Below are 12,132 nucleotides of genomic sequence, written 5' to 3'. Positions count from 1 at the left end.
TGGTGGTGACACCTAGGGAGAATAGGAAAAAAGTTTAAAGGTAACCTGTCACGTCCAAACATCATCCTAAGCTGCCATCTGTACCTGAGAGTAACCATAGAGAGAGGATATACAGAGTATATGTGATATCTGTCATTGTAATCATGCCTGTGGTGATAATGAGATGACTGCTGAAAGGAGATTTAAGAAGTGGTGCTGCTTGTATATGAATATAGATCTGATTTTTTTTTCAAAACAGATACATTAAGGAAACCAACTTAAAGAATGATGCTGCAACATTAAATCAACTTATTAATCAAGTATCAAATGTCATTACATGGACCCCGAAGCCAGGAGACATACTGGATGTGGGGAGGTTACTGAAAGACCCAGCTGATAGGTGATTTTTATACTATTTTTATTTCCTTATATTGCAAAGATTATCCAGCCTTATATAAATATAACATAAATATATAAAATAAATAATGCAGTCTCTTTATTGACCACTAAATTGCAGTCTTTCAAACTCTAATACTTTCCATGTGGCACATGTAATTGCATCTGTTCTCCGCCAGATGGTGCCTTTCTTCAATAGGCATGTATTGCTGGTAAGTACAAACGTTATTGGGGATCACCACCATCTGGTGGTGAATAGATGCAATAACTTTTGCACTTACCAGCAATATATGCCTATTGAAGAACGGCACCATCTGGCAGAGAACAGATGCAATTACATGTGCCACATATAAAGTATTAGTTTGAAAGCTTGCCATCTGGTGGTCAATAAAGAGACTGCATCATTCCTTTTATATGTTTAATTTTTTAAATTCTAACCTAGAAGTTTATTTTTTCTGAATTTTTGCATGCGTTTTTATTTAGTATATTGTCAATAATATATAATTAATCGTATCAATTACCTGTGCATCTTTGCTCTCTGGTGCACAAATGCTCCGAGTGCCAGACTAATATTTTATAGTATATGTTTTTTTTTTACTTACTGATTTTTGTAACAGTAAAACATACCGTAAGTCAAAACCGTATTACAAGAGATAACTTGTAACAAACACAGATTGCCTAGTAAAGTTACAGCAGTATTGTCAGTGAAACCTTAGGCATCCCACACCTAGGATCTAGTTGTGTATCACATTTTTATGTAGGAAAACGTAGTAACAGAAATGAAAGAATAATGGATCCAGAGATAGAAAAGAAAAGAAATGCAGACCGCAATGATCGCCTTGTAAGGATATCTCACAATAATATGCGACTGACCATACCGGCTAGACTCTCAGGCTGATGTTAAAACCTGAGACTTTAGCCAATATATTCCAGTCAGGAACATATCGGAGCTCTGCGCATCCCATCAAGGTATCTAAGTGTGGCGTGGGTCCTACCGCTAAACTATCTATCGATTGTGAACACAGTCTGATAGGTGCTGAGGACCTCACAGCCAAGCTCCTACATACCTCCATAGTAAGATTACTAATACAATGAGAGGGAGGAGGAGGCTGCGAGCCCCACCTATAACAGGCCATGTGACACAGGCTACAGGTCAGTCGCATATTATTGTGGTGCACCTTTTTTCAGTTTTTCATCCACACACTACTCCTCCTTATGTAGGATGTTTTTGTGGTGCATGTGGTCCGCTGACGGCATCCTCCATTGTATGCATTTTTGCTGGGCATTGCCGTTAGCAACGGATCACTTGCGGAGGAATTGCTCCCTTGATTATAAACACGCTACTTTGTTTGGGGTTGAGCATTTCCTCCCATTTAGGCCACTTTATTTAGTGATTTTCTTTACACGTTTTGAATGTGCTAATGCTTGTAGCCTGTGTCACGTGGCCTGTTATAGGTGGGCTCGCAGCCTCCTCCTCCCTCTCATTGTATTAGTGATATTACTATGGAGGTATGTAGGAGCTTGGCTGTGAGTCGGTCCTCAGCACCTATCAGACTGTGTTCATACACGATAGGTAGTTTAGCTGTAGGCTAATATATTGCATATATTGAAAAGGAAAAACTATAATATTGGATTCTTGCTGGTGTCTTACTAAGTTTAATAAGGTCTGGGGTCCAGGGTTGTTAAGACCTGCAATCAACTCTGAGTCAATACCCTCTTAGGACTTCTTTGTGGTATTCAACTCCTGTTTTTTCTTTCCTTTCCTATTTCTTCTTGGAAATCCTGCTATTTCCCTGCACCCCTTCCCTCCCTATCCATGTAACTTCTTCCCTTGATTTTCCTCCATAAGTACAGGTTATTATATAATCGTTCTTCCCCTCTTTGATATTACACATCACAGAGTATTTTTGACTGACATTTTTTACAAAGATTTTTGCTTTCAAAATGAAGTTGGAGTTTTTGGCAGCTATAAAACCAGAAAAACTGTAGATAAAGAGAGAATGATGGTGCCTCTCCTATGCACTCCCAATACTAGACTATAGAATCCCCAAACAGGGCGATATAGGGAATTCAAACCTAACATTTACTAGTATTAACATAAAAATGACACCACACCAAAAATACATGCAAATCACAGTTATATAAACAATCACCTAAACTGTAGCAGGTTGTAGCACACTATGCAGTATTGTAAGGCCCATAGAATCATGATAGGAGGGGAATAAAAAGGAACAATCTCACCAGTCCGAAGGTAGTAGGTCCTTCAGAGGATGTAGATGTGCCTTGGTATGCTCACTTGGATACGTAGTCTGTATACAGCTGGGCAGGTTGAATATTCATAGTTGCAAAACAGACAAGCGGACTGGTGGCTCTTATTTTTTGGTGTCAAGACGGTTACAGGAACAGCTCGCCCTATATCACCCTACAGTAAGGGGAGGGACTAAGATTGCCCTACCTATCTATACAGAGCACTCGCTCCGAAAGCAGCGACCCCGTCTGGATACCTGTCCTTAGACCAGGGCAAAATCCCTAAATAGAAGTTCCTGATGTGCCTCGTTTCGTTGGAATAACTCATCAGGGGAAACAGACAAACTTGGGGTATGCTGAGTACATAATAGACCAAATGCACAAAAATGCTGTATAAACAAATATGCTGGGGCCAAAAATAGGGAAAAAGAAAAAACTTAATTGGGGGATTGGGAAGTGTTAACCCAAAGTCATCCCATCATTCAGTGGAGCCAAATGGGACAAAAAGAAAATCCCCTAGAAAAGTTGCCCTATAGAGAACAGGGGCTACAAATTTCTGATAGTTATAATAACATGCCTGCCAGTGGGTAGGAGCTGCATGGTTGGGCGCCTGTTTGGGGATTCTATAGTCCAGCTATAAAACCAATTGTTTCACAGATACATTTAGTAATCCATGAAAATATCTTAGAAAGTGTTTTTTTGAGATTAGAAACAAAACATTTTGTGCATGGGCTGTATTTGGTATTGTAGATCAGACCACTTGACTTTAACGTTAAAATGTCTAAAACTATTAAATTAAATTAATAAAAAGAAATAACCATAGTTGTCAGTATAATTTCTATATATGTTAACATTTACTGTATGTTAATGTCCTTATATTGCCCAGTGTTAATGTTTAACCATATTTCTGATTCTGCTGAGAGCAATTCTGAATTATATTGTAAACCTGCACATTACGAATATATGCAAAAATATCAAGGTTATTTTTATTTTCAGAGACGGAATTGTTCATATGCCTCCAGGAACAAAAATCTTTAAAGAGTCTTGGGACTTTGATACATACCTAGATGCCATGTCCGTTTCATCTAAAGATGAGATCTTCAGCTACCCTTCCTGGGTTATAGAATATTTTACCTGGGCTGGATTTAAAGACTATAATCTTGTAGTCAGGGTAAGTACATAAAATAAAATATACCATTTACTAACACACTCATTACACTCGTTTATATGTTAAATGATCAAATGCAGGCATATTTTCTATGAATATCAGCTATAACATAGAAACATAGAAACATAGAATGTGTCGGCAGATAAGAACCATTTGGCCCATCTAGTCTGCCCAATATACTGAATACTATGAATAGCCCCTGGCCCTATCTTATATGAAGGATGGCCTTATGCCTATCCCATGCATGCTTAAACTCATTCACAGTTTTTGCAGCTACCATTTCTGCAGGAAAGCTATTCCATGCATCCAATACTCTCTCAGTAAAGTAATACTTCCTGATATCACTTTTAAACCTTTGTTTTATCCTGCAATCCATGTACTAGTTTAGTAGCTCTTCTCTGAACTCTCCCCGAAGTATCAATATTCTTCTGGACATATGGTCTCCAGTACTGCGCACAATACTCCAAATGAGGTCTCACTAGTGCTCTGTAGAGCAGCATGAGATCTCCCTCTTCCTACTGTTAATGTCTCTCCCTATACACCCAAAGATTCTGCTAGCGTTTCCTGCTGCTCTATGATATTGTCTGCCTACCTTTAAGTCTTCTGAAATAATGACCCCTAAATCCCTTTCCTCAGATACTGAGGTTAGGACTGTATCACTGATTTTATATTCTGCTCTTGGGTTTTTACGCCCCAGGTGCATTATCTTGCACTTGTCAACATTACATTTTAGTTGCCAGATTTTTTACCATTCCTCTAGTTTTCCTAAATCCTTTTCCATTTGGCATGTCAGCACTGACACCATATTTTTCAGATTTTGAGTTGTCGCAGAGAAAGCCAGGATTCGATTTCTGTCACGGTAGGTAAGCAGGGAAATAACCAAACACAGGAAAACAAACAGAACAAATGACTAGGCCCAAAAACGAGGGAGAAAAGAGTCACCTAGCGATCCCTAAAAGCTTTACCTAAACTGCTTTTCCCATGTGCATACCCTTATGGTGGATATGCACATGCCCTCGTGCCTAAACCTAAACACCCTGGGCAAACCCTAAGCAGCAGGGAAAAGGGAAGAGCAACCTGCTTCTCCAAACCAAGAGGAAGCAAGCGTCTCTTTAGAGGCCTAGATAAAACACACAAAGGGAAATAACAGAGAGGACTTATCTTGAGCAGAGCTGGTGCAGACGATCCACCACACATCCAGAGCTCACGGGAAAGAATTATAACCTGCACAGGTCACTGGGGGAAGGAGGGATAAATAGCCACACTAGCAATGAAACCCAGTACACCCGAGGGAAGGTGGATCCAGCTCAAACCCAAATCAAAACAAACAGAGAAGTCAGACATGTGCAGCCAGTCTGACAGACCTCTGTACATTCACAGGGCAAGGTGTGACAGTACCCCCCCTTCTACAGGTGACCTCCGGACACCCCGTACAAACTTTATCTGGGGTGTACCCTGTGAAAGGCCCCCACCAGGTGGCAAGCACTGACATCAGTAGCCGGAACCCACATTCTTTCCTCAGGACTGTATCCCTTCCAGTGCATTAGGTACTGGAGGGAACCCCTCGAAGAACACATGAGTCAAAAATCTTAGAGATCTCAAACTCCAAATTGCCATCCACCATGACAGGGGGAGATGGCAATGGAGATGGTTCCACATATTTATTTAATATAGACCTGCGAAACACATTATGGATCTTCCAAGTCTGCGGAAGATCCAGACGAAACGCTACAGGGTTGACAATCGCAGAGATTTTGTAAGGGCCAATAAATCTTGGACCCCAGTTTTAGTGGACAACCACACCGAATCACCCACACATAGGTCCGGACCAGTCATACGTCTCCTGTCAGCCACCCGTTTATATCTTTCACCCATCTTTTCAAAGTTAACTTGGATCTTCCACCAGATAGATGACAAGGCGGAAGAGAATCTCTCCTCTTCTGGCATCCCAGAAGATCCAGTCCCAGAAAAAGTACCAAAATGTGGGTGAAAACCATATGCGCCAAAAAATGGTGACTTATCAGTGGACTGCTGTCTACGGTTATTCAAGGAAAATTCGGCTAGAGATAAGAACGAGGACCAGTCATCCTGGTTCTCAGCAACAAAACACCTCAAATAGGTCTCCAGTTTTTAGTTACTGCGCTCTGTCTGACCATTCGACTGGGGATGAAAAGCCGAAGAAAAGGACAGTTGAATTCCCAGGCAAGAGCAGAACGCCCTCCAAAACCTGGAAACAAATTGCGTCCCCCTATCAGACACTACATCAGAGGGAATGCCATGTAGTTCCACAATGTTAAACCTGAGCGAGAGTTTTGGCATTGGGCAAGCTAGGTAATGGTACAAAGTGGGCCATCTTACTGAAGCGGTCCACTACCACCAGAATCACAGTTTTCCCAGAGGAACTCGGTAATAAAGTCCATGGACAAATGCGTCCAAGGACGAGATGAGATGGATAAAGGAAGAAGGGATCCTGAAGGCCGAGTGTGAGCCACCTTCGCTCGTGCACAAGCTGTCACATAACCCTCCACCCCCTTGCGCAACCCTGTCTAGGATGTCCCGCAAGGACAGTATCATGATGTTTACCTGAACACCTTGTATCGCAGTTCAGCAGGAACAAACAACTTGTTTGGAGGACAAGAATCAGGAGCTTCCTCCTTGGCCCCCAACACCTCGATCTCCAACTTGGGGTACAGAGCGGAAACCACCACCCCATCAGCCAAAATCAGAGCGGGATCCTCCGAATGACTCCCCACAGGAAAACTATGTGACAATGCATCTGCCTTGATGTTTTTAATCCCAGGGCGAAAGGTGACCACAACATTGAACCTAGTAAAAACAGTGACCATCTAGCCTGTCTAGGATTCAGGCGCTTAGCAGACTGAAGGTAAGCCAAATTCTTGTGGTCAGTATATACCGTAATATGATGAGTTGTCCCCTCCAACCAATGACGCCATTCCTCAAAGGCCAATTTAATGGCCAGCAACACTCTATCTCCTACATCATAATTTCTCTCAGCGGCCGACAGTTTCTTGGAGAAAAAAGCACACGGACGCCATTTGCTAGGGGATGGACCCTGCGACAGAACTGCTCCGACCCCCACTTCTGATGCATCAACCTCCACGATGAACGGTTGAGATACATCAGTTTGCATCAGAATGGGAGCAGACGCAAAACATTTCTTAATAGCAGAAAAGGCCTGTAATTCCTCATCCGACCAGACAGAAAAGTTGGGGCTTTTTTAGTCATATCTGTCAAAGGTTTTACAATGGTGGAATAATTCAAGATGAATTTTCTGTAATAATTGGTAAAACCCCAAAACCGCATCAGAGCTTTCTGATTCTCAGGCCGGGCCCATTCCAGTACCGCCCGAACCTTTTAGGGGTCCATACGAAAACCAGAGTCAGAAAGCAGGTGTCCTAAAAACAGTAGCTCCTGGACAGCAAATACAAATTTTTCAAATTTTGCATACAATTTCTTGTCCTGAAGGATCGACAACACCTGTCTCACGTAATCCTGATGGATCTCCAAATCGGGGTAGTAAATTAGTATATCATCAAGGTAAATAACAATGAACCTTCCCACTAAATGATGGAAAATATAATTGACAAATCGTTGAAAGATCGCTGGCGCATTAGTTAAACCCAAGGGCATGACAAGATTCTTCGAAATGACCTTTGGGTGTATTGAAGGCCATTTTCCACTCATCTTCTTCCTTAATTCTGATCAGATTATAAGCTCCTCTTAAATCCAACTTGGAGAACACCTTGGCTCTGACAATTTGATCAAATAGATCAGAAATCAAAGGAAGGGGATACGGATCACGGACCGTAATGAGATTCAATTCCCAGAAATCAAAACAAAAGTCTTAGGCCCCTTTCACACAGGGGCGTCATTTTTTTTGCCCGGATAAGAGCCGGGTGCGTTGCGGGAAAATGCGCAATTTTTTCTGCGCAAGTGCAAAACATTGTCATGCGTTGCACTCACGTGAGAAAAATCGCGCATGTTTGGTACCCAAACCCGAACTTCTTCATAGAAGTTCGGGCTTGGGATTGATGTTCTGAAGATTGTATTATTTTCCCTTATAACATGATTATAAGGGAAAATAATAGCATTCTGAATACAGAATGCATAGTAAACCAGCGCTAGAGGGGTTAAAAAAGAATAATAAATAATTTAACTCACCTTAGTCCACTTGCTCGCGAAGCCCGGCATCTCCTTGTGTCTCCGCTGCTGATGAACAGGACCTGGGGTGAGCTGCTGCATTAAATATCGGTTAAGGACCTTCGATGACGTCACTCCGGTCGTCACATGATCTTTTACCATGGTGAATCACCATGGTAAAAGATTATGTGACGTACCATGTGATGACTGGAGTGACGTCATCAAAGGTCCTTAACCGATATTTAATGGAGCAGCTCACCCCAGGTCCTGTTCATCAGCAGCGGAGACACAAGGAGATGCCAGCTTCGCGAGCAAGTGGACTAAGGTGAGTTAAATTATTTATTTATTTTTTTAACCCCTCTAGCGCTGTTTTACTATGCATTCTGTATTCAGAATGCTATTATTTTCCCTTATAACCATGTTATAAGGGAAAATAATAATGATCGGGTCTCCATCCCGATGGTCTCCTAGCAACCATGCGTGCAAATCGCACGGCATCCGTACTTGCTTGCGGATGCCATCCGATTTTCACGCACCCCATTCACTTCTATGGGGCCTGCGTCACGTCAAAATCGGAAAAGATAGAGCATGCTGCGATTTCAACTGAACGCACAAGTGATGCGTTAAAAACATCGCTCATGTGCACAGCCCCATAGAAATGAATGGGTCAGGATTTAGTGCGGGTGCCATACGTTCGCCGCACGGATCGCACCCGCACGGAAAAGTCGCCCGTGTGAAAGGGGCCTTAGTGATCCGTCTTTCTTTTTTACAAAAAAGAAGCCGGTGGCCACAGGGCACTTAGATGGTCTAATATGTCCCTTTGCCAAACTCTTTGCAATATAGCTTAGCATAGCTTCTCTTTCAGGTTGGGAAAGGTTGTATAGTCAAGATTTTGGCAGTTTAGCTCCAGGGATGATATTGAACGGACAATCATATTCTCGATGGGGGGGCTCCTGAACTCCACCCTCGGAGAATACGTCCGCAAAATCTGAAACTAAGGTAGGACCGTAGTTGACACCCCTGAGATAGAAGCACAAAGACAGTTGTCCGAACAAAATTCACTCCAGCTACTGATTTGTCTTGTTTGCCAGTCAATAGTAGGGTTATGCTTTATCAACCACAGTAAACCCAGAACCATCGGAGCAGGCAAGCCTTTCATAACAAAACAAGAAATGGACTCAACATGTGAATCACCCACCCTTAACTGAATGCAAGACTTAAAAGAGTAAGACTCTTTTGTGAGAGAGGGGAGGAATCAATAGCAAACACTGGTATCTCTATCTAAAGTGCTAATTCTAAAACCAAGATTTTGGAGGAACTGAAAATCAATAAGGTTTACCCCCACACCACTGTCAACAAATACCTCAAAATCCAAATTTCCTGACTCTAGCGCCACCATAGCAGGCAGGAGGAAATGGGTATTGCAGTGAGAATGCATATTTGCTTGCTCAGACTCCCCATTCACACTACCAAGAGTCAGGGAAGTTTTTTTTACTCTTTATGTGAATACCTCCGTAGTTTTTCATTACTGCTTTGAGGTTTAAGAAAATGACACGCACAAACAAAATGAGCTTCTATTCAACAGAAGTAACATACAGTAGCTTATTCAGCTTCCTAAAATCTCTATCACCCTATCAAACCGGGCCCAACTGCATAGGCTCCTCTCCTGCTTCAGATTCAAAAGTCATATTACCCTTGGGACTAGGTGGGACGGATCTACTTACAGACGGGACCCTCCACTCGAGAGGAATATTATACCTCTCTCTAAGACGTCTAGCAAGCCGCACTGCCATAAACATGACCATTTCCAATGAATTGGGATACTCATGAAAAGGAAGGGCATATTTCAACCTCTCAGATAGCCCCTGACAAAACTGACTCCAGAGGGCAGGATCATTCCACTCCGAGTCAGTTGCCCATCTTCTAAATTCTGCACAATAAGACTCCGGAGTACGTTCTCCCTGTAACAAACTGTGCAGCTTAGATTCAGACATAGAGACCCGGTCTGGGTCATTATAAATCAAGACCAAGGCTCAAAAAAATTCATCTTTGACCGGAGGGATGGTGAACTGGTCAGCAGAGAAAAAGCCCAGGACTGCGCGTCCCCTTTGAGCAGAGATATAATGATCCCCACTCTTTGATTCTCGTCACCAGATGACATTGGCCGCAGACGAAAATACAACCTGCAGGACTCCCTGAACCAAATAAAGTCATCACCACCCCCTGAGAACCTATCAGGGAGAGTGACTTTAGGCTCTAAGCAGACCTGATTTTCTCCAACGGCGCCAGACGCCAGAACATTCTGACACCGTGCAACAGAACTGCGGAGATCAGCAACCTCCAGTGATAATCCCTGCATGCGATCAATTAAGGCATCCATAGCCTCCATTTCGCAAACAGCAGGGATATGACAGTTTTGGGGCGGGTTATAATGTCACGATAGGTAGGTAAGCGGGGAAATAACCAAACACAGGAAGACAAACAGAACAGACGACTAGGCCTAAAAGCTAGGGAGAAAAGGGTTACTTCCTAGCGATCCTTAAAAACTTTCCCTAAACTGCTGTGACCATGTGCAAACCCTTATGGTGGATATGCACATGCCCTTGTGCCTCAACCTAAACACCCTGGGCAATCCCTAAGCAGCAAGGAAAAGGGAAGAGGCAACCTGCTTCTTCAAACCAGGAGGAAGCAAGCATCTTCTTAGTGGCCTAGATAAAACACACAAAGGGAAATAACGGAGAGGACTTATCTTGAGCAGAGCTGGAGCAGACGATCCACCACACAGCCAGAGCTCACAGGAAAAAACTAACCCCAGCACAAACCACTGGGGAAAGAAGGGATAAATAGCCTCACTAACAATGAAACCTGGTACACCTGAGGGAAGGTGGATCCAGCTCAAACCAAAATCAAAACAAACAGAGAAGTCAGACATGTGCAGCCAGTCTGACAGACCTCCGCACATTCACAGGGCAAGGCGTGACAATTTCTTGATGAAGGACATGGAGCAGTTCCTCCCTTGTGTGACTCCGTTCGGACAGGCAAACGAGGTCCACAACAGCGTGACACCACCGTGCCCTGCACATGTGGTATGCTGGAGGGTCACTGTGAATTGTACCTGCAGTGGAGGCTTAAGGCACGTTGGAGGATGAGGAGGCAAAGGTGGACATTGTGCAGGACCAACTGCATAAGAACGTGGAGGCGGAAGCAGTGTCACCTGGCCAAGTTGCTGGTGTGGCTGTGCAGGAACCACATTCACCCAGTGGGACATAAATTACATTTATCGTCTCTGACCGTAGTTAGTGCTGCCGTGCACTTTGGCAGACACCAACAGGCTCAAGGACTGGCCCACCTTCTGTTCTACATGTGTGTGCATAGCTGGTACAGCCTTTTTGGCAAAGAAATGACAGGTTGGGACTAGGGCTGCAGTGAACGATTATTTTAGTAAACGAGTATTCTATTGATTATTTTTTACGATTAATCGAGTACTCTAATAAAAAAAATATGAATTAATAGACTGATTTCCTTTATAAAAGCTGATAAGACCCCCTGCCATTAGTCCCAAACACCCTTCGTTCCCTACTGTGCAATCAGCCCAATTGCATCAGTTCCCCCCCAGTGCCACAGTGCCATCAGCTCCGTTTCCCCCAAGCCCAGGAGGTAGTTTCCTCTGCAAGCCCAGGAGGTAGTTTCCTCTGCAAGCCCAGGAGGTAGTTTCTTGCAACATAAGAATGGTTGATATGTGAGGGCAGTCTCCTGAACATGGCCAGCACCCTCTGCAAGCCACTGTACTTTTTCAAAAAGCGTTGCATGACTAAGTTTATCACGTGTGTCTTACGGGGACTATTGGTGTAATTCATCAAACTAGTGTAAAGTAGAACTGGCTTAGTTGCCCATAGCAACCAATCAGATTCCACTTTAAATTTTCCAAAGGAGCTGTCAAAAATAAAAGGTGGAATCTGACTGGTTGTTATGGGCAACTAAGCCAATTCTACGTTACATCAGTCTGATAAATTACCCTATAAGTATTATTTTCCTTAAATGCAGAGCAGCCACAATGTTCCTGCCATTTTCACTGATCACCTTGCCCAGTTGGATTTAGTGCCAGCAGAATGTCTATTGCTTAATGCACTTTAGCAACTGATCGGCTGAATGGCTACTCTCGCACAGGCCAATCAGCTCTA

The 12,132-nt window shown here is 43.1% G+C and overlaps 1 protein-coding gene across 1 annotated transcript in view; it reads left to right on the top strand.

The window, feature by feature from the left end:
* LOC122931557 (cytidine monophosphate-N-acetylneuraminic acid hydroxylase-like) overlaps positions 1 to 12,132 on the top strand; it is a 186,363-nt gene that overhangs the window by 159,318 nt on the left and 14,913 nt on the right. The window contains exons 10-11 of the mRNA XM_044285630.1: positions 239 to 379; positions 3,619 to 3,793. Of these exons, the coding sequence (XP_044141565.1) occupies positions 239 to 379; positions 3,619 to 3,793 (316 nt within the window). The remainder of the gene's footprint in view (positions 1 to 238; positions 380 to 3,618; positions 3,794 to 12,132) is intronic.

The sequence above is a fragment of the Bufo gargarizans genome, chromosome 3, assembly GCF_014858855.1.
Source record: "Bufo gargarizans isolate SCDJY-AF-19 chromosome 3, ASM1485885v1, whole genome shotgun sequence".
Classification (NCBI taxonomy): domain Eukaryota; kingdom Metazoa; phylum Chordata; class Amphibia; order Anura; family Bufonidae; genus Bufo; species Bufo gargarizans.
This window is presented reverse-complemented; position numbering and strand designations above follow the sequence as displayed.